The 23,134-nt window shown below is 41.5% G+C and overlaps 1 protein-coding gene across 8 annotated transcripts in view; it reads right to left on the minus strand.

The window, feature by feature from the left end:
• PCLO (piccolo presynaptic cytomatrix protein) overlaps positions 1–23,134 on the minus strand; it is a 514,363-nt gene that overhangs the window by 183,223 nt on the left and 308,006 nt on the right. For all 8 annotated transcript variants that reach the window (XM_073328639.1, XM_073328637.1, XM_073328638.1 and 5 more), the window contains exons 7-8: positions 9,945–12,150; positions 1,856–1,992 (exon numbers count right to left, since the gene is read on the minus strand). In XM_073328639.1, the coding sequence (XP_073184740.1) occupies positions 1,856–1,992; positions 9,945–12,150 (2,343 nt within the window). The remainder of the gene's footprint in view (positions 1–1,855; positions 1,993–9,944; positions 12,151–23,134) is intronic.

A 23,134-nucleotide genomic window follows, 5' to 3' on the forward strand; every position in this document is an offset into this window, starting at 1 on the left:
CCAGATCATCTATGAAGATATTGAACAAAACCGGCCCCAGGACCGACCCCTGGTGCACTCCACTTGACACCGGCTGCCAACTAGACATGGAGCCATTGATCACTACCCGTTGAGCCCGACAATCTAGCCAGCTTTCTACCCACCTTATAGTGCATTCAGCCAGCCCATACTTCCTTAACTTGCTGACAAGAATACTGTGGGAGACCGTGTCAAAAGCTTTGCTAAAGTCAAGAAACAATACATCCACTGCTTTCCCTTCATCCACAGAACCAGTAATCTCATCATAAAAGGCGATTAGATTAGTCAGGCATGACCTTCCCTTGGTGAATCCATGCTGGCTGTTCCTGATCACTTTCCTCTCATGCAAGTGCTTCAGGATTGATTCTTTGAGGACCTGCTCCATGATTTTTCCAGGGACTGAGGTGATGGTCCCATCTGGCTTTAGACTTTATGAGACCTGGCCACTGTTGCGATTAACAACCCTATGGGTCTTCTGAAAAGTATAAACGCTATAGGATTTTAAACATTAGGCATATCTTCCGCCCTTGCCTATGAAGGAGAGTCCAAAATAATGTTAACTCTTGTCCTGGACAGAAACAATTCTACAAATGTGTGTGTGTGTGTGCGTGACAGAGGAAATCTAAATTGACATTGGGATGCTGCAATCGCCAAACACAGTCATATATATTCCAAAATAACCCATGTTTCTCAATGGGATTATAGGAGATAGGTATATATTTTGGTCAATGCTATTTACAGATCTGGAGCCTCTAAAATTCCAATTGTCCTGCAGCAGATCTGGCCTGCAGAGTGAATTCTACTGAATAACATTAATGTCCTATAAAAAAAAGACCCTTTCTTCCAGCAGAACAGGTGAAATTTTAAGGCTTCAGCAAAATGTAGTCTGGACTGGGCAAACTCTGGGCTGGAGAATAGGCAAAAGAGAAAAACATATGTAGTGTCCTTTATTTATATGAAGTGATTGAATTAATACCTAAATTTACTCATGAAGAGCCATTCTGCCATCAAACTGCATCTAAAACTCTCACTGACCTAGACAGGAGTTCTGTAAGTGGGAGGATAGCAGAACATGCCCTTTAAATATTATCTAACGAATTAACAGTGGCATATTAACTCATGTGTTAATTTGTATGTGGCTAGTTTGTTTGTAATTCTGCCTTCATCTGCACCCATGTCACACCACTGGAGCCAGGATAGAATCTGAATAAGTGTGTATGATAGTCAAAGTAGCAAGTGAAACATATAGGGATCTACTGATGACATGTTTAAACCTCAGTGATGCTAATGGGATATATGAAGGCGAACTAGACCGCAAAGTGAGCAAGTTTAAAACACTTTGATCAATGTGTTTTTCTTATATAATAATGAACAGGCCAAATTCTTACTTGTTACCTGTGTGCAATCCCATTGATTTGTTCAGTGATTCATCATTGATCTACAGGGATTACACACATGTAACATAACAGAATTCAGTTCCATTCATAACAACACCTCAAAGTAAATCCAGCCCTGTTCCTAAGAACATTAAAAAGCAGACTCTTAAATCAGGTTGGATTAATGTCAATGTCCAAAGTAAAACTGGACTAGACTGAATCATTCTGTGTGGGTGTATCCGCTGCCTATGTAATTCCAGGTGAGCAGGTTAATTCTACCCAAAAACTGTTTAAGGACAAAACTAATCCTAAAGAATAGGGATCATAAATAATACTGATGGTCTCCTAAGCTGCTTAAAATGTTGCTGGATTTTGATAAATCTAGTGGTCCACATGTTACAGGATAGTATGATTTAACAAGCTTTCTACAGAATATCCACAAAACTATAGACACATCTTACTTGATCTTGATGTTGACTTGGTGGTCTGGAGTGGGACAACTTCTCTTGCAGTTTTCTGTCAAAGCCATGTCCATTCTCCAGACGAGACTCCCTGGGCTTGTCAAACCAATCTGTCTCTTCACGGCGGAGGTGATAGGCTTTGAAAACCAAGGACATGTCAAATGTTCTGACTCAGAGCGGAGAGAAGGGCAACAGTTTGGCACACACAGCAAACATGCACAGTGGTTATTAATTGGCCATGCAGCTCAAGCGAATTTACAGGCAAAGCTGAAGACAGACTAACTCAAGTAAAATTAAGTAGTAAGTGGCAGAAGAGACAAGAATGAGATCCCATCTGTGTTATAACTGACTATGGATATTTACTATCAAGAAAAAAACAAACAGGTATTGAGTGCCATAACCATTTCCTCTCTCTGGGTGCTTAGAAATATACTGCAGATTTCACACATTTCTGAGGGTTTGTCAACACTTAAAATGCTACAAAGGCACAACTGCGCTGTTGCAGCTGCCCCACTGTAGTGCTTCAGTGTAGACACTACCTACGCTGAAAGGAGGGGTTCTCCCATTGGAGTAGATAATCCATTTCCCTGAGAGGCGGTAGCTAGGTCGAAAGAAGAATTGCTCTGTCAATTTAGCGCTGTCTACACAGGGATTTTACATAGTTAAACCAATCTAATTTTCTAATGTATATCAGGCCTGAGATGTAGCTGAACTTTTATGAATCAGTAGTTATAGCAGTGACTCCTTAACAGACTCCGCGTCAAAGGACATCTGTATGTTCAAGTTTCTTCGGAGAGCCTCTGCAAACTGTTCTATGAAAATGAAGTCTGCTTAACTAAAGCATTGTTCATCCCAAAACACAGACTGAAGAAGAAGAAAAGCTCACTTTATAACATGGTGGAGAAATGCTGCAGGAATTCTCCTTTTAAATCCCATTGACAGGGTCTTGCTGTACATCTTCGTTTATACATTATGAACGTTTCTTGTACACAGAATTCCAATCAGGTTTTATAGTGTGCAAGGAAAGCAGATGGAACCCTACTGGCCTGATTCTCCTCCCATTTAAACCAGTTTTACACTGGTGTAAACCCATTAGGCAAGAATCTCAGCCAGTGTAAATGAGCATTGCCTCACTGAAGTCAAATGAGCTATGATGACTGATTTCGCCAGTTCCTTCTGATTTGCACCAGTGTGAGATCACAAGCTATAAAGTTAAATACTATTTTTATTATACAACATACAGATTTTCTTCTGAATGCACATATATCAATACAAAACAAGATAAACTGTAGCTAAGTAGAATCCCATGGAACATCTGAATTTCATGTTATAATAATCATTATAAATTTAGCATTGGAAAAAGACATTATTATTTTAGCAAAATCACCAGGAAATTACAAAACTAAAATAAGGTCAGCTGTCGCTATAGTAACAAGAGTAAATGCAGTTGTTCAATCCCACAAAAAGAAATTAAAAATGCAAAACACTAGTGTGTTTTTTTCTGTTTCTAATTCTTTAGTAAATATGACCTGAATGGCTCACGGAAGTTTGAAAAAAAACAAAAAAAAATGCAACATTTTAGTATAACAGAAAGTTATAAAGGTGTGTTATTTTCCAAACACAAAAGCGAAAGGCTAGCTATATAGAAATGGCTCTTTTAAGGCACATTATATATGAAGTTAAAAACAATATAAACACATTTTGAAATACTTTTGCCATTAAGGTCTTTAGGACAAATGTATTTTGGGACAAATATTACGAGGTCAATTTTTATCCTGTATGTGCACAGATCCCTATTGTTAAACAGTTTGACAACATTATTTATCCAGTAGACCAGCATGGATACAATAAAATGAGATATCAAATGTTGATGTTTGTCCAGATAGTGATTAACTGCTTCTAATAAGCCATTGTCATCTATTATGTAAATATTCCATAGTTTGCAGATTTGCTGCAAATGACTGATTGACTGCATTTACCAGGCTGCCCTATAACTCAGCTCATAATGAAACTCCCAATCAAATTTTCTGCTTAAAAACCAAAGGCCCTGTTCTGATCCAAGATATTCTGAATACCACCATCTGTTTCATCATCTAATCAGGAGAAACCCTGAAACAGAGTCTCTCTCACACAGTTAAAATAATCTTTGCTGGCCTTTTCCCTTCAGAGAGTTAGTGTGCTTGTGGAAATTCCCTATGAAGGCTTATGGATCAAGCTGTGTTTCTGTCAAAGGTGTCATGAATTCTATGATTTTTTTCAAGTTTAAAGGAAACTATTGTGAATTTTTTGTTTGATTATTGGGTATTTTGCATGCGGTTGGGTGGGTTGACTGGAGTTGGGAATTTCACTGACAATCTTGAGAGCAGCCATTTTAAACCCTCGGCTGCATAAGAAGTTATGGCCCTGATCCTGTGACAGAGAGCACGTAGGCGGACTACTGCACCTGTACAGAGTCCAATTGAAGTCAATGGGGCCCTATGCTGGTAAAGCAGCCCCTCTCCCACACTGCTAATTGCACGATCAGACCTTATATAAGAGTGACCTCAGTAAAACCAACGTGGCATCAAAAATATTAGAACACCTAATGGTTAGTAACTACTTAACTTCTGCAGTTTCTTCCTCTCCCAGGATATTTTCTGTTAGTGGCTTGAAAAAATAAAAAAATTGAGATTCATGATGGGCTTATAAAAAACAGCAGTGGCAGCATGGCGGTGTCTACAGAGAGAAGGCGTTTTATGGCCTATGTGTAACAAAGCATGTCAGCTTGCGTCCACCTACACAAACCCAGAACCTTCAGGACCACAAGCCTCCTGTATTTGTAGCCGCTAAGCAGAAGACCTTTATCCTCAGTGGGGAAAATGAGTAGGAAGAGACAAGATGATATGCTTTAAACCAGGGGGCATGGTAAAGACTCAGTGTTCATCTCAGACTTCTGGAATTTCCTCATATCTGAGTGGTAGGTCTTCCAAATTTACCATAGGATTAACACTAATAGCCTCACATTTAAATGGGGGGAAATCTCGCTGAGAAGGGAACCATTGGGATTTAAATTCTCAGAGGTAACCAATAGGGACTATTCATGTTAATAAAATTAAACAATGTTTGCAGGATTGGGGCCTTAATATTTTCATACATATTTAATAATCAATGGGATATAATCAATGTCTGGCAGCTTTGGGCCAAAAAAGATAAAATCTAAGGTTTTACAGAGGTCAGGACAATGACTTTATGTTTTATGGAGGTCAGGATGTAACATTTCTTGGCTACTCATTGTAAATTAACTTTACCTGATCAAAACATTTGCAATTATACTACAAATTAGGAAACTTCCATGAGCTCTTTAACAAGAACACAAATGCTCTATGACACAAGCATATATAGATGGTCTGTTTAGATGTAACATAGTTAGTTCATGGTCTACAAAGCAGTGTAGGAATTATTCATAATTTAAAAATTTATAAAGAAGGGAGTTTCCAACACATTATGGGGTATGTGAGAGGAAATAATTTGATCACAATAATGCAGTTTTAGCTAACTTAGGGCCAAGATTTGAAAAAAAAAAGTTTAAAATTAGACTTCTAAATTCATAGCTAGGCACCTGAAGAAGTAACCTGATTTTTGGAAGTTCTAAGCACCCACTGATTTCAATGCCAGCTGTTGGGTGCTTTGCACTTTTGAAAACTATTATACTTATTTAGCTGCCTAAGTATGAAGTCTGGAGTTCCACTTTATGTGCCCAATTATTTTTTTTAAATATTGACCTTGTGGTTTATGATTTATTTCAATGTGTAAAAATAGCATAACTTTTGAATATGTTTGCATATATTACTCATACAAATGGTCTGGGCTCAGAAATTGCATTTCTACTCCTATCTGCTACTTGCTATTGTACAGGCATTCCAGAAGACTAACAGAACCTCAAACAGACCTCTCTCTTTTTATTTTAAAATCCATATTCCATATTACTTGTACTGAAAAATTGCCTCTAGCAGAAGAAATGGCAGCTTTCTTTGACTAAAAAAAAAAAAAGTCATTTTTACAACTCTGATTAGGACTGACTGACGAATTGAAATCACATCCATGCAAAGAGACAGATTTAAAAAAAATACAAAGTGAGTTCTTTTATATTGGAACTGGTTTCCCTCAGAAGATATGTTGTAATACTCCGAAGTAACTGTCCAAAACACCACACTCTGGGCTTGTTTAGATGAACACTTCGGGTATGCCTACACAACCCTGAGCCAAATAGGTAGGTAGACCTATATTTTAGGTGTAGACAAGGGTTAAGTGAGCAGCAACCTGGGTGTAAATCTACAGTGCATTAACATGCTGCACACTAGCTGGCAGTGTGGACTCTGCTACCGCACACTAAAAGTTCCACACTGAAAGTTCCCTCATACACATTGACCAGCTTTCATTTCAAAGTGAAGTAGATCAAAGCGCACTAGCAAACTGTTAGTGAATAACAGAAGGGTCCACGTGGACAGTTAGTGTGCGGCGTACTCATTGCATTGTTGATTTACAGCAGAGCTTGCTACACAATAACTCTTCTCTGACAACCCTTCTGACTGCACCACAGAGTGTGCTTGTATGGGGTTTTAGACATTCCTATACAACAGTGTTTCCCAAACTTGGGATGCTGCTTGTTCAGGGAAAGCCCCTGGTGGGCCGGGCCGGTTTGTTTACCTGCCGCGTCCGCAGGTTCGGCCCATCGTGGCTCCCACTGGCCGCAGTTCACTGTGCCCGGCCAATATGTCCCCTCGGCCCGTGCCGCTTCCCGCAGCCCCCATTGGCCAGGCACAGCGAACTGTGGCCCGTGGGAGCCGCAATCGGCCGAACCTGCGGACACGGCAGGTAAACAAACTGGCCTGGCCCACCAAGGGCTTACCCTGAACAAGGGGCGACCCAAGTTTGGGAAACACTGCTATACAACACTGCATCACTGTTCAAAGGAAAGAGTCTCCTTCCACTCTTTACTTTATGTCCAAGTTGTATGGATTTCCCCACGTCCACCAAGTCATTTGGTTCTCGTTGGTACCCCATATGTCCCATTCATATTTTCACCTAATATCACACGCAGGCTTATTCCTATATTTTCCACATCCAATCAGAGCATCTGCCCGTTTCTTCACTAGCTTCCTCTCAAGTCCCATATAAAGTTTGTGCTTCACCACCACTGTGGCCCTCAGACAACTCTGTCATTACCAGCATCTTTGTCCTCACCTCCTCCTATTACTCTTCGTGGTGCCTAGGCTGTACCTTCCCTCAATGCCCTCTGTGTCCTTCTGAAATTCTCTTCTTTATGTATTCTCTCCTCGGTGTCCCTTAGACTCAGAACTCCCATCTCCTCCTCCAACACCAGCTTCCAACACATTTCTTCCACAGAGAGGACAATCCACCAAAGAGAAGAACTTTGCCACTGACTTTGAGGGGTGTGGGATTGGGTTGGTCCATCTGCTTTGGAACTCCTTCAAGCCATGTGCAACACCAAGCACTCAAAAATAAAATCATCATTAATACTCCTGCCTGTGAATGTGTTCCCTTACTGTGCAGGAATAATACATAAGCTGCACAGGAAGTCTGATGGCTACACATGATTCCAGAGGGCAACAGATCCAGGAGTGTCAAGCACCAGTAAGCTAGAAAGTGTCTTCAATAAAAAGAATGGTAGAGAGCCACCTGTTTAACAAGACTTATTTTTTGATTGCCTCCAGAGTGGGGTAACCACATCTTGAATGTGAAAAGCCAAGGCACCTCTCATGGGGGAGAAAATGGTTGTACAGGGGATGGGTTTGGTGAGAATTAAATAGAAGCCCACTACTTCCTTTCCTCTGCCAGAACACTGCTCCTGTTCCTTCCCAGCCACCTTATGGTTTTGACTCTTTGGGCCAAGAAGGCTGGGTCAAGGACTTGAGTGACAGGGCTACTGGACAGCTTTAGGAATAGGAGAAGAGGAGCAGCTGGGTATCATCATGTGGCAGGCTGGTTGGGGGTGGGGTGGTCCTGGTGGTGCACATGCACTTGAGCCAGCCGGCTTTCTATTTAATAATAATTTCTCCAGCTCCATTGTCTGACAGCTCCTAGTGCTGGCCAATCTGCAAGGCTTTATGAGAATTGGGACAAAGCAAAGTTATTTGTAAAAATGACACAGCCACTGGGATAAGCTCAGAAAAAAGGGGCAGCAATTGTTCCCAGGGACATGTGGTCAACCTAATAATGAACAAGTTGTGAACTGAGTTAGAATAGATCTAAAAATATATATCAGATTCAGAATCAGATCAAAACCAGCCCTTACATCCTAAGTATTTGTCACAAATAAATAATGTAACTGTAGAGCAGTATTATAAACTACTGTGGTTTTATCCATGATCAGTTTATGTATTACATAACAATAGAGGGAAGGCCAACTTTTTATATGGATTTGGGGCCCAATCCCACTCACTTTAGCTCCAGTGCAACTTCAATTAACTTCAATGGAAGATGCTGAGGTCCCATACAGCCTTGTCCTCCATTATGCAGCACTCATCCTTTGCTGGGCTGAGTGCCTTCAATTCCCATCTTCCTTCATCGGGAATTGATAGCACGGAGAACAGTACAGAGATACTCAGCACCTTGCAGAATCAGACCCTTAATAATGAAAAACCTACCTGCTGTGAAATAAAGCTTCAGGGTCAGACCCCAAAATGCACAGAAACTTACAGAACAATGACTTGCAGCTTATCAGTTTACAATAGTGTGAGATCAAATTCAGGGAAAGCAAACGTTATTCATCTTCTAAACCAAGATTTCCCCTTTGAATTCAAAATGATATAGTTTATGAACCAAGGGAAGCAATGCTTTTTCAAAATAGTAAATGTGGGTTATGTATAAGTACAGGAAGCAACCATCTCTACTTCACAATCATGCAAATTATTCTTTTGCAGTAATTATTGTCACTTACAAACAATATAGTGCATGCAAAATTTTGGGGGTTTTTTATTGTGCAGTAAATATACACAAGAAAAGTTAATGGAGCACATACAATGAAAAGCAGATGATAACTTAAACATGTGCGTTTCATTCTCTTTCAGAGTGACTATGATTTTTAAACAGTTTTAAAATGTATTAAATTTGACTAGAGTCAAACCAAGTGGATGCATAATTTGCAGTTATTTAGTACTTAACACCAGCTTAACATTCTGCTGTATTTATTTAAATTAAACACTTTTTAATTACACCATTTATAATACATCAGAGAGGTTCCTTCTCATGAACTTAAGTGAGATAAGCTCTTGTGCTTATCTGGCAGAAGTATTGAATGGGGTCTGCATAAAACCAGTTAAGCTGGATAATCCATCAATGGAAGTGAAATATTTTAAGCAAGTTTATTGATGAATGAGGTTACCTTGTGCCATCTAAACAATAAATTTTCTTACATCATCACAATTCTGAATGCACAGAAGTCCACATGACAAGATATATTTTAACAAACCAGATTTAGAATGTTCATTTGCTCTCACATTAAACTCTCTACGGTTCTAATACACAGTACCGACTTTTAGCACATAATATGCTCATAAGGTGTAATTATAATTCTGTGTGCCTCAGGAAGTTGAATTACTGATTCTTGAAACCCATAATGAAACTTTATGCATCCAGTTTTTCTTACGAGATTCAACTGTTTTTAAAGATTTGGGGGTTTTCAAGAGAAACTGTGTAAAAAAAATTCAACGATTGAATTTCAAAGGATGAAGCCCCATGTAAGGACTGAAGAAAAGAGTAAATGGGGCACACTTTATATACATATTATTCTATTTATATAATGCAGTTAGAAAAGTAGACACCGACAAATAAAAAGGAAAATGCACAAGCAAACCAAAAGGAAACCAAAACAGCAACAAATGACTTGAGCATACTATTGTATCTAAGCACCATCCAGAATTTGCTTTTGCAGTAAAACTAAAACAAAATTAGAAAAGAGAGATACACAAAAGATGCACAAAGGAACAAAAAGAAGAACAAGTCCTTGTAGGATGAAAAAATCAGATGCATGCATAGAAATGAGGATTTGTGTTGTGAGAGTAACATAGCAGTCTGAGGCCTAGTTTACCTTCACTGTCTGACATGGCATGCTGGAAGTCATCCATGATGAAGGCTATATCCCGGTCATACCCACGAGTCCGTGATTCTTCCCTCATATGTTGCTGGACCTCAGGTAGTGAATGGCTTGATCCAAACTGCTCCCGGGTATCTGCAGATATTGGTGGCAAGGGTCCAGCTGCAGCTCTTGCCATTCCCATTGGCTGACCAACAGGACTTAAAGGGCTCTCTTCCTCTGAGTTCTGTGCTACTATTGGGATTCTTCCCCTGCTTTGGCTAATAGGTAGACTTGTAGGTTTAGTTCTTCCAGAGGGAGCTGCATGACTAAAAGAAATATCTAATGGTTCAGACTCCTGGGCTTTCAGCCTTAAAGAAGAGCTAGAGGAATCTCTTTTTAATGATAAATCAAGACCATAGACTGAAGAAGGTCTAGATGAAGGCCTTGATCTACTGCCACTACTATAGGACTTGTCAGCTTCATCTTGTAATGTGGATCTCATTGTTGTGCCTAGTGTGGTCCCAAGGCTGGCTCCAAGGGATGATGTCAGTGTTGGCCCCATAAATTTCTGTTGGTCCGTGATATTTTTTCTTAGGCCAAAAGTGATATCATCCTGAAGAAGCCTTGCCCTGGAGGAGATGCCCCCAAGCGATAAAGTACTGGAAGTCATATAGTTTGAATAATCAGGCTCGAGGTCTCGACTTTCCTGGATAGGTGAAAATTTTGACAGTTTGGGGTCTATCAAAGCTTTCTTGTGCTTTGACTGCTTTTGGTAGAGGAGGGCTGCTGGGAGCTGCTTGGCTGCTTGTTTCTCAAGTGTGAGCCTGCTTATGCTGTATTTCTCAGATTTGGGGAAATGCCTGTAGCTGGTATCTGCATGGTAATACTGAGAAAGGCCAGCAAGGTGATCGAGGCTTTCTGCACCCCTGCGGAACTCCTGCTTGATCTGATGTTTCAGAAGCTTTAGCTCATAAGGATCTTCCATTGGATCTTCATCTGCTTTCACGTAAGTATGCAATCTAGAAGAAGTTTGCAGTGGTGCTAGGAAGTCCGACACTTCCTGTGCTCTCCGGGCCTCGGTGGTTCGAAGAAGCCGATCGGTTTTTGTCAGATCCTTCTCGTGGAGGCTAAAAGCAGAGCTCAGTGCTGCTGTTCCCTTTGTAAGCTCTCCTATATCATCCAGCAGCACATAATTTCGGGGTGTGTGATGATGGTCTATGTCTGCATAGAATGAATCTGCAGATATACTTGATATGGGGCTGCTCGCCATGTTGCTTCTCTCGTCCAGCCCTATCCTTAAATCCAAGGTATTGTATTTGCTGCCAAGATGGGAAACAGCATAAGTAGTATCACTGGAAACAGGTGCTATCATGAGAGGCTGATTACGAATCACATCATAGTCTGATGTTATCTTAGGCTCCAAATATAATGTAGTTTGCCTTGGCTTTTGCTGTATCACCATCATTTGTGACGGGAGTTGGTATGATGACTGTTGGGTTGGTGGAGGCTGAGCTTGGGGAGTAAAGGATATGGTTGCCACAGGCTGGAAGGCTGATTGGGTTTGATAGGGTGAAACCTGTTGATGATATAAAGTCTGCTGCTGTTGGTAATGTGACTGTTGTGTATACTGAGTTGGTGCTTGAGTAGGGAGAGCAGGAGAAGAATATTGATATTGTGTATAAGGGCTTGTAGGGGGAGCAAACTGAGTTTCTGGCTGGGTCTGTGGTGGCATGAATTGATTAAATTCTGTCTGTGGTGCAGTTCGTGGTCTTTCCAAGCCATGCTGGGCTTCCATTCTAGTAGGCCTGGTATTATTAACTTCACTGTCTGACATGTAATCACGTTCTTCTGCTACTCCTTGGAGGTAGGCACGCTCTCTCTTTTCTCTTTCCTTTAACAAGGCTTCTTTCCGCCTATTGATGCCCATTTCCAAGTATCGCAGTTTGGCATCTATTTCTTTTTCTTCCTCATCTAGCTCTGCTTGCTTCTTCCTAAGCTTGGCTGACTCTCGTTCTACCAGATCCAATTCCCTGTCTATATCCTGGAGAATTTTAGCTCTGGCCATGGTGTTGGTTCTACAGATCCTTCTGCGTGAAACTGACCCCACAGTAGTGAATGCTGACTGGGTCCCTGTGGTCGCATCTTCTGGAGGTGGGTTGGGTAGAGTCCTCTTTACTTTCTTCTGGGTGCCCGATGTTATACCTGTAGAACCTTTAGCCTACAATAAAAGAAACAAAACTGAGTCACTATTATAGAAACTTAAATTCTAATACACTGCAGGCTGGTAATAAAACTTTTAAGCATTGTTTCATATCTTAAACATATGCTATACCCGCTGTAGTGGAGTCTGTGACATCTGAAAATACGCAACAGAAAAAGGCATACAAGGGTGCATTCAGAGCCTGTTTAGATAAGTCATCTAATTCAAAACAGGGCAGGCACCAAAGAATTGCCACTGATACCTTAAACAGTATACCAGCCTAGGACTTTTTCTTTATTAGTCTAAGGTTCAGAATTGTTCTGTCAATTCTACTGCAGTTCTACTGGAGTTTTTGATTTGCCATTTTATTCTTAAATCTGAATAGTTATATACTCTGACACACAGTTAGTACCTACATACACACATACATATAAACACACTCCCTCCATACAATATTCTCATGATGACTCTGGGCCAGCTCCTGAGCACATGCTAAGCATCCACAACTCTTACTGAAAGTCAGTGGCTGAAGCAGCTCTTTATGTTGCCAACACACCCCGTTGTCTGGTGGAGAACTGGAGAAGCTGTGACTGATCCTCTGGACAGTGGCTGATACTCGGTCCCCATCACTATTGCCTGCCTTATCCCCACTGCCATGAAGGAGTCCCTGCAGGCCAGAGCTCTGTTCTGCACAAGAGGTGAGCAACCTCTTCTTGGCTCCCCTCAAATGTGGCTGTCTTTGCAGAAGGGAACTATATTAGTTCCAAAACTAGGGAACTCTCCATGGCATTAGTGGCAGGGGCAGGATGTGATACCAAGAGAGGTCACAGAAGGACTTATATAAATAGAAGTTGTGAACTTTAGGTAATTTTTTCAAAAGCTCCCAAGTCACATTCAAGTGAAGCAGGCATTTTTTGCAAATAAGTCTACTAAGTTACATAGATCCACTGGAAATTTTACTCTGTCTCCCTAGCATCTCTGCGTAAGCTTTGCCTTAGTAAAGACCAGAGCTCATGGCCTTAAGTATACATGTAGAACAATCACTTCAGTCCCCACAGAAATGGAGTCACCATGATGGTAGAACATGAAAGCTAGTAACAGCCTATGTAAACATTACAAAGCAGATTAAGACAGGAACTGAAGAATTTTATATGCCAACTAGATACCTGCTTCTACCTCTGCATGTGCAAGAGAAGTGTAGCACTCTAGCAATTGTTGTCAATTTAAAATGTACTTTTTGCTGACGTAAATGTTACTTCAACGAGATAAGAAGTCAACAAATTCATTTTAATTACTATAGGAGGTATTTATTTCCAAGCTACAATGTGTTATCAACTAATAGTTGAAAAGGTTTGAAAAAAAGAAGAAGTACTAACAACCTTCTATGCCGGCCACCTGTTAACCTTAACCTTACCAATTCAAAATAATCAACCCAATGTCATTTGTCATGGGTCTTTAAACAAACTTTCACCATCTTATGAAGTGCCATTTAAAGCTTTTTTCTTCCTCATCATCTAACTTCCATCAATTTTTGCATGCTTTGCATTTCAAGAAATGTAATTTAGTTTTGGTTTCAACTTCCTGTGGCCATTTCCCAAACCCATATTCTGCCAACAAATCAAAGAAGCTAATTTTCTCTCACTCGGTGTGCAGTTATAATCAAAGACAAATTAATCATCTACAGTAGGTCTAGTTGACTGTTAATTTATATTGTAAATTCAGCCTCTATCTATGCTTCCCCCACTCCCTCTCAATCTGAAATAGCAATCACAGAAGGTGACTGATATTGGGGAAGAGCCATTAACCGCAAACTCATTAAAGGCATATGATACTTTGAAGAATGATTATGCTGTGATGATGGCAATGCTAGTGAGTAAACCTGTACATCAGTTTATACCACATTTTATTAACATAATGTGTCTTATTTTCAGTTAAAACACCGAAAAGTCAAAACGGATAGATTGCTCATGAAGAAAAAGAACAAATTAAGAGCCTGATCCTGTGAGGTATAGAGTACTTCTAAAGAAACATCTATACTGCACACTTCTTATGAAGGTGTATAGCCCCAAAACCATGAGTCTAAATAACAGTGTAGATGGTAAGGCATAGCTTAAACAAGTAAAGACATGCCTGAAACCCATAGACATGTACCCATGTATGTATCCACAAGGTTCTCAACTTGCACCAGCAGTGTCTCCCTATCAGGGTAGTATCCTCTTGCCACCCCACTGCTGGAGCCTTTCCCCACGGAAAGAAAAGATTCTGGCAGTGGGGACAGGCTCTGGCAGGGAAACACTTTGGTAGTAGGGAGTCAGCAGGGAAAGGTTCTGCCAGCTCGCCACTCTAAAGCTTCTGCTGGCACAGGGAGAGACTCTGGAAGTGGGGAAAGACTATGGTTGGGGGAGATAGAGGGGAAAGGCTTCAGCAGCTGGGAGCTGCACCACCACCAGAGCTTTTCACTGACACATGTAGCTACACACTGCCATGTGAACACAGCTTTCTTTTCTCTGCAGCATGTAGCTACATGCCACTGTCACTAATGTACAGTACAGATGTATCCTTAAAAGAACTGAACACCTCCAATTCCTATTTGATGTTCTCAAATGATTTAGTTGGGGATTGGTCCTGCTTTGATCAGGGGGTTGGACTAGATGACCTCCTGAGGTCCCTTCCAACCCTGATATTCTATGAACACCTCATGGGATAGGACCCCAAATGTCCCAGTATGTGTAAATTAATATTTTTTTTATTTTTAGCTTTACATATTATTTCCTAGCTGGACAGGGCAGGCACAGTGAGCTTGGTTATTTTCCTGTTCAGTTTACATTTGGATGGGGGGAAAGATACTTTGCTGCAGTGTAGTGCTGCAATATTCAAAACATCTGCTGGTTTTTCTAGTTCTTTATTTTGGGTAACATCATCATCAATGATGTTAGCAACATTATACGAAGTTCTCGTAATGGCGCTGGTAGTTTCTAGCTATGATCAAGAGAAATTCAAACACAGTGACTGGTTGTATAACACAAAAGGGTGACAAATACTTTTTTGTATTTTTTTAAATTTGTGCACAACCAAGGAAACAGATATACACCCAGAAGCTGTTCCTCACCAAACTGCAATCTTGGTATCATAGAACCATAGAAATTAGAAATGGAAAGGACCTATTAGGGCATCTATAGTCCACCTCCCTGCCAAGGCAGTTTTGTTCCCTATAGTACCTGATCTAGAGGTATGTCCAGTCTAGTTTTAATATGTGCCGGGGGAAGGGGCTTCCACTACTTCTCTTGGAAATCTGTTCCACAGCCAGGAATCACTGGCTAAAGGTTATGTTGGAGCCAAACTAGATGATCATAATGGTCCCTTCTGGCCTTAAAGACTGACGTCATTCTTTATATTTCACCTAATTTTCCATGTTCTTAATTTCATCCTCCCACTCCTTTGTTCCACCCTAAATGCCTTTTGACCTAAGGTCCAAACTGTGGTATTTAAACACCAGTCCAAGTAGAGGATAGTTTAGACTACATAAGACCCCAGGAAGGGACTGTGTCTCAAGGAGTAGTAATAGTTTGCTCTGTTTCTTGTTTCAGCATCATAACATGAAGAATTCACCATTTTTGCTATAGTCCCTTGTGGATTGGAGTCAAGTTCAAGGTCTGCCTTGAAAATGATGATTAATTCAACGGCGTGGGCCCAGGATATCTAAAAGAACCTAAAGCCCGGGAATGAAGAACGAGATGGACAACTGTGGCACAATGGAGCTTTCTACCATAAGGATAAAGCCTGTGTGTGCGGGAGAAACTAACCCCACTGCCTTCCATACTAAATGCAAAGTGCATTTCTTTGATTTCCCTTGTCTAATATAAATACAGAGCAATATGTACATAACCCCCCAAAACAAACAAACAAAAAGAAACCTACCAGAACAAAACACTGCACTGAACACACAATTCTCCCCCTGGGAAGAGGATGAGAGAACAAACATGTGACAGATGTTAGTCATGTTGTTGCTTAATATTCTACTGGAAAGTGCTCAGATACTACAGTGATGAGAGCAGTATAAGAACCTGAACATAATACAACAGAATAGAATAGATCATGGTGGTTAGCAAATAGAGTAATAGAATTTAAGGCTAGTAGGCCCACCAAATCATCTAGTCTGATGTCCTGTATATCATGGGCCACCAACGTCACACTAAAACCCAATAACCAATTGTAGACCAAAGTAAATGAGACCCATGGGAGACGAGACTAATATGTGTAGGATGACCAGACAGCAAATGTGAAAAATTGGGACAGGAGGGTGGGGGTGTAATAGGAGCCTATATAAGAAAAAGACCCAAAAATCGGGACTGTCCCTATAAAATTGGGACATCTGGTCACCCTAAATATGTGTCACAGGCATAGAACAGGAGGGATCAATGTGCCTCTGTTTGGGGCCCCTGCAATAGAAGAGAAATGATGACTTGAGATATACCCAGATAATCCTTGCAAGTAACCACACACACACGCTGCGAAGAAGGGGGGGGGGGGAAGATCCCCAAGGCCATTGCCATTCTGACCCAGGAAAATATTCCTTCCCAAGACCACCTATGGCCATCAGTTAAACCCTGAGCATGTGAGCAAGAACCAGCCAGCAAACACCCAAAAAAGAGAATGTTCAGCACCAACTCAGAGCCCTGGCCCACCCCGCCCAATGTCCCATCTCCAGCGGTGGCCATCCCTGATGCTTCAGAGGAAGAAGAAGATTAAAGAAAAAAAACCTTGCAGAATGGGGGAAAAATACCTTTCTGACCCCTGCAGGTTGCCAGCTGTTGAGCCCTGCCCCCCGCCATCACAACCAACCCTGTCATATACATAAATTATTTCCATTAGCATTTTTATTATTACTTTTATTAGTGTCATAATTAACAATTGTCCATTTATTCCCTATATATCACTGTAACATTTATTGTCCTCCCTTTTTAGTGTATATACAACCCTGCATTTTTGCTCTGCTTTCTTACTGTGTTGGTCCCTTCTGTCCTACCCCGATGTTCGCTTCATCTCATTCTTCCACTCTCATCCCCCTGCCCAACCCTTTGCATGGAAAGCTCACCGCATCTTGAACTGCCAAATCACCAATCTTCTGTTTCAAGTTTCCACCGAAGGCTCATATTTTTCAGTCCACAATAAGAGAAATGAATCAAGCAATTACACACAAACCGACCCCCATCCCCCCAAAATGAACCTTCAAGTTACTCTTTCCTTGAACTTCCCAAATAATAAACAAACAAATAATGATAAATAATCCTGGGAAGCAGTGACTCTGAAAAGAGATTTGGGGGTTATGCTGGATAATTGGGTGAACATGCGCTTGCAATGCAATGCTGTGGCCAAAAGAGTTAACATGATATTTGGATTCATAAACAGGGTAATCTCGAGTAGGAACAGGAAGTCATATTACCTCTGTATTTGGCACTGATGCAACCACTGCTGGAATACTGTGTCCAGTTCTGGTGCCACGAGAATGATTAAGGGATAGGAAAACATGCCTTATAGTGAAAGACTCAAGGAGTTCAATTCATTTATCTTAACAAAGCAAAGATTAGTGGATGACTTGATCACAGTCTATAAGTATCTATATAGGGAACAAATATTTGATAATGGGCTCTTCAGTCAAGCAGATAATCCATTATCCCTGGGCTGGAAGTTGCAGCTAGACAAGTTCCAAATGGAAATGAGGCATAGATTTTTGATAGTGGGGATGATTAACCATTGGAACAATTTACTAAGGGCTGTGGTGAATTCTCCATTACTAGCAGTTTTTAAAACCTAGCCTGGACATTTTTCTGAAAGATCTGCTCTAGTTCAAAGAGGAATTGTTTAAGGGAAGTTCTATGGCCTGTGTTATACAAGAGCTGCTGAAGAGATGCTTACAAGTGGTCCCTTCTGATCTTGGCATCTATGAACCTATACATCATTTACTCAAACAGCTAATTTATAAACATTAATTATGCCTCATAACAGCCCTGTGAGTTACTAAAATATTGGATACTCTAAGACTGGAACTCTACCTGAAGGATATACTCTAGGTGCAAGAATCATGAATACAATTCTATGGTGTGCACAGGGATATCTTAGTGCCAACTGGCATACAGGTTACAGGGATCCTTGGCTCTGGTATCTACATACTAGTTTGCCAAAGGGTATCATGTAAAGTCTTTACTGAAAGCTTGTGTCACACTGATCATCAATCATTGCAAAACGTATGGATGGATAATATGTAAGGGGTTATGTACAGATAATGTGAAAGGAGTTATGTATAGATACTGAAAATTATGCTCTTAAGGTCTGTGAGTTGGGGCTGGTCACCTGAAGATGAAAAACAGGTTTCTTCCAGGCAGGAGACACTTATCGACACCTGTCTGCTTATATGTAGATTGAGAACTGTATGCTTCACAATGAACACCTATTTACAGTCTAAGCACAATACTAATCAAGTGATTGCAAGGCCTCCAGGGGAGATTCAAGAAAGGAAAAAAAACAAGCGGTGGGGGAGTTTCCCTGTTTACAAGTGAAGAAAATGGGTCGCTGGAATTATATGTGGGATACAGAGGTGTAACGGGGTCGGCACCCACCTCTCGTGATCGCTCCCTGTGGTTGGGTGTGTCTGTGGTCTGTAAACCAGTCCCAGTCCTGCCATCGGGCCGTACTCCCAGGGCTTCCTCCCTGGAGGCAATGGTTTTGCCCTCTTAGTCTGTGTTGGCCCCAGTCTTCAGCTGAGCCTTCTGACAGTTCAGTCCCTTTCGGGGGGGCGGGGGGGATTCACTGATGTCCAATTGTAGACCCTTCCCCAGGGGCCTATGGGAAGGTGGGGGGAGGACCCAGGCCCACCCACTACTTTGGGCCCAGTCTTCACCGATGCCTTACCCTTAGCTCAGGGCTCTTCTAAGCTCAGGCCCAGTAGCTGGCCAGGAGCTCTTCCTTGCTCCCCTTGTGCCTACTAGCACTGGGCTGTCCATTGTTCTGCAGTTCCCTCAACCAGCTGCAACATCCATGCTCCTCCAGCTCTAATGAGGAACTGCCCAGTCTCTGGCTCTGTAGCTCCCTTTTATAGGGCCCTCCTGAGCCCTGATTTGATGCTTCTCCTACAACCACTCTAATCTGCTTGGAAGATCTCTCCACTGCTCCTTACTTGGGACAAGTGTGGCAGGACCCTGAGGCCTCCATCAGGAGGCTTTTCGGCCTAGTCCACCCCATCACAAGAGGTTCACCCAGTTATCCTTCACCGAGGGAACAAGCTGCCAGCTGGTTTGTTTTATGAATGGAGGATTACAGCCAGTCTGGCAGTTTGAAGCTGGGAAAGAACCATTGGCTGAGCTAACCTTTGTGAGGCAAGGGAATGTTTTGAGAGTTTTTATCTTAGGCTCTAGAAAGTGTGTTATGATTTTACTTTATATGTAACCATTTGTTTCCATTAATTCTACTTGCTTCTTCTCTAATCTCAGTTCTTTGTTAAATAATTTTCTTGTTTTAGTGGGTTACAGACAACAGTGGGTCATTACAACAATCTGTAATCCACTAGTCCCTGATTGCAGAGGTGTTAATGGGCCGCTCTTCCTTGAATGGAGTACTTGTGGCACCAAATTTATTTGAGCATAAGCTTTCGTGAGCTACAGCTCACTTCATCGGATGCATGCAGTGGAAAATACAGCGGCGAGATTTTATATGCACAGAGAACATGAAACAATGGGTGTTACCATATACATTGTGTAAAGAGTTGTCACTTTGGATGGGCTATCACCAGCAGGAGAGTGAATTTGTGTGGGGGGGGTGGAGGGTGAGAAAACCTGGATTTGTGCTGGAAATGGCCCAACCTGATGCTCACTTTAGATAAGCTATTACCAGCAGGACAGTGGGGTGGGAGGAGGTATTGTTTCATATTCTCTGTGTGTATATAAAGTCTGCTGCAGTTTCCACTGTATGCATCCGATGAAGTGAGCTGTAGCTCACGAAAGCTCATGCTCAAATAAATTGGTTAGTCTCTAAGGTGCCAAAAGTACTCCTTTTCTTCTTACTGTAACAAGAGTGATCAGGTAACGTGAGCTATTCACTTCAATCTCTTCGGTCACTTGATTACAGACCTAAAAGTGGCGATTCTTCAACAAAAAAATTTCAAAAACAGACTCCAACGAGAGACTGCTGAAATGGAATTAATTTGCAAAGTGGATACAATTAACTTAGGCTTGAATAAAGACTGGGAGTGAATGTGTCATTACACAAAGTAAAACTATTTCCCCTTGTTTATTCCCCCCACACACACACACTGCTCCTCACAAGTTCTTGTCAACTACCGGAAATGGCCCACCTTGATTATCACTATAAAAGGTTCCCCCCTTTCCTCACCCCCCCCCCCCCGCTGGTAATAGCTCACCTTACCACCTGATCACTCTTCTTACAGTGTGTATGGTAACACCCATTGTTTCATGTTCTCTGTGTATATAAAATTTCCCCACTGTATTTTCCACTGCATGCATCCGATGAAGTGAGCTGTAGCTCATGAAAGCTCATGCTCAAATAAATTTGTTAGTCTCTAAGGTGCCACAAGTCCTCCTGTTCTTTTTACTAATGCTAAACAATCTGTTCCACCTTGCATTTAGCTGCTGTGCTCAGAGTACCTTCCCCAGACCTGAAGAAAAGCTCTGTGTGCCTGGAAAACTTCTCTCTTTCACCAACAGAAGTTGGGCCAGTAAAAGATATTACTTCACCCGCCTTGTCTCTCTACTATCCAGTGATGCTACAACTATAGTGCTTACAACTGTGTAAAGGTTGTCAGTCCTATTATATTTTTTGCTGGCTTTCGTATATGGATTTTTCCTTTGAGATCAGCATCTCTCTCTCTCGCTCTTGTTTTAAGAGAGAGAAAGAGTCTTTAAAAGTAGAATATTTTCTAATGATTTGTGTCTTCTCCAATTCGATAGCACTGTTGATGAGGGCAGTAGAAATCTGCCCCATTACAGGAACCAGCCATGCACTAGGAAATGCTCCATTGCTTCTCATTTGTGTAAAAGCAACACTTTATTTTGTGGGATTGACTGGTTTAGAATAATTGCTAATTGCTAATAGGATTTAACCTCTGCAGTTGTTTGTTGGATTCTAGACCACTCTTTCACCATCTCTTCTTGATGCTCTACCTCTTCTTCCTTCCCACATTGTGGCTCTTGGTCCCCTCCTCTGCTCCCTATACTTTCCCCCATCATTGGGTGACCTCATTTGTTCACAAGAACTCAGCTATCATCTTTATATTTATGACTCTGAAATGTACATTTCATACTCCGACCTCTTTCTTTTAAATTCAATTTCCAATCCCTCACTGTCTTTGCCATATCCCAACTTTGAGAGCTCACTGTCATCTCAAGATCAACAAAAGCCAGCTCAATCTTTCCACCCAAAGCTCCCTCTCTTTTCTCCTTTATAGGTGACAAAACTAACATCCTCCCTAGCACCCATGCCAAGAACCTATCATCTTTGCTTTAATCAGGGACAAATCAGCATGTACAAGCATGTACATTGATGACATCTTCATCATAAGGACCCACGGGAAGGAGGCCCTTGAAGAATTCCACAGGGATTTCAACAATTTCCACCCCACCATCAACCACAGCCTGAACTAGTCCACACAAGATATCCACTTCCAGGACACTACAGTACAAATAAGTGATGGCCACATTAACACCACCCTATACTGGAAACCAACTGACCACAATACTTACCTACATGCCTCCAGCTTCCATCCAGGAAACATCACATGATCCACTGTCTACAGCCAAGCCCTAAGATACAACCAAATTTGCTCCAATCCCTCAGACAAACACCTACAAGATCTTTATCAAGCATCCTTAAAACTACAATACCCACCTGGGGAAGCAAGGAAACAGATTGACAGAGCGAGATGGGTACCCAGAAGTCGCCTACTACAGGACAGGCCCAACAAAGAAAATAACAGAACACCACTGGCCATCATATACAGCCCCCAGCTAAAATCTCTTCAGCACATCATCAGCGATCTACAACCTAACCTGGAAAATGATCCCTCACACTCACAGATCTTGGGAGACAGGCCAGTCCTTGCTTACAGACAGCTCCTCAACCTGAAGAAAATACTCACCAGCAACTACACACCACACCATAAAAACAGTAACCCAGGAACCAATCCCTGTAACAAACCCTGTTGCCTACTCTGTCCCCATATCTACTCTAGCAACACCATCAGAGGACTCAACAACATGAGCCACACTATCAGGGGCTCATTCACCTGCACATCTGCTACTGTGATATATGCTATCATGTGCCAGCAATACCCTTCTGCCATGTACACTGGCCAAAACGATAGTCTCTACGTAAAAGAATCATAGAATATCAGGGTTGGAAGGGACTTTAGGGTTGTGTCCAACCCCCTGCTCAAAGCAGGACCAATCCCCAATTTCTGCCCCAGATCCGTAAATGGCCCCCTCAGGGATTGAACTCACAACCCTGGGTTTAGCAGGCCAATGAGCTATCCCTCCCCCTAAATAAACGGACACAAATCAGACATCAGGAATGGTAACAAACAAAAGCCAATAGGAGAACACATCAATCTCCCTGGACATTCTATAACAGATTTAAAAGTAGCCACATTTCAACAAAAAAACTTCAAAAACAGACTTCAAAGAGAAATTGCAGAGGTACAATTCATTTGAAAATTTAACACCATTAATTTGGGCTTGAATAGGGACTGGGAGTGGCTGGCTCACTACAAAAGCAATTTTCCCTCTCTTGGTATCACCTCCTCATCAATTATTGTGAGTGGACCACATCCACCCTAATTGAATTGGCCCTGACAACACTGGCTCTCCACTTTTAAGATAACTCCCTTCTCTTCATGTGTCAGTATATTTATGCCTGCATCTGCAATTTTCACTCCATGCATCTGAAGAAGTGGGTTTTTTACCCACGAAAGCTTATACCCAAATAAATCTGTTAG

This window comes from Lepidochelys kempii, chromosome 1 (assembly GCF_965140265.1).
Source record: "Lepidochelys kempii isolate rLepKem1 chromosome 1, rLepKem1.hap2, whole genome shotgun sequence".
NCBI classification, from domain to species: Eukaryota; Metazoa; Chordata; order Testudines; family Cheloniidae; genus Lepidochelys; species Lepidochelys kempii.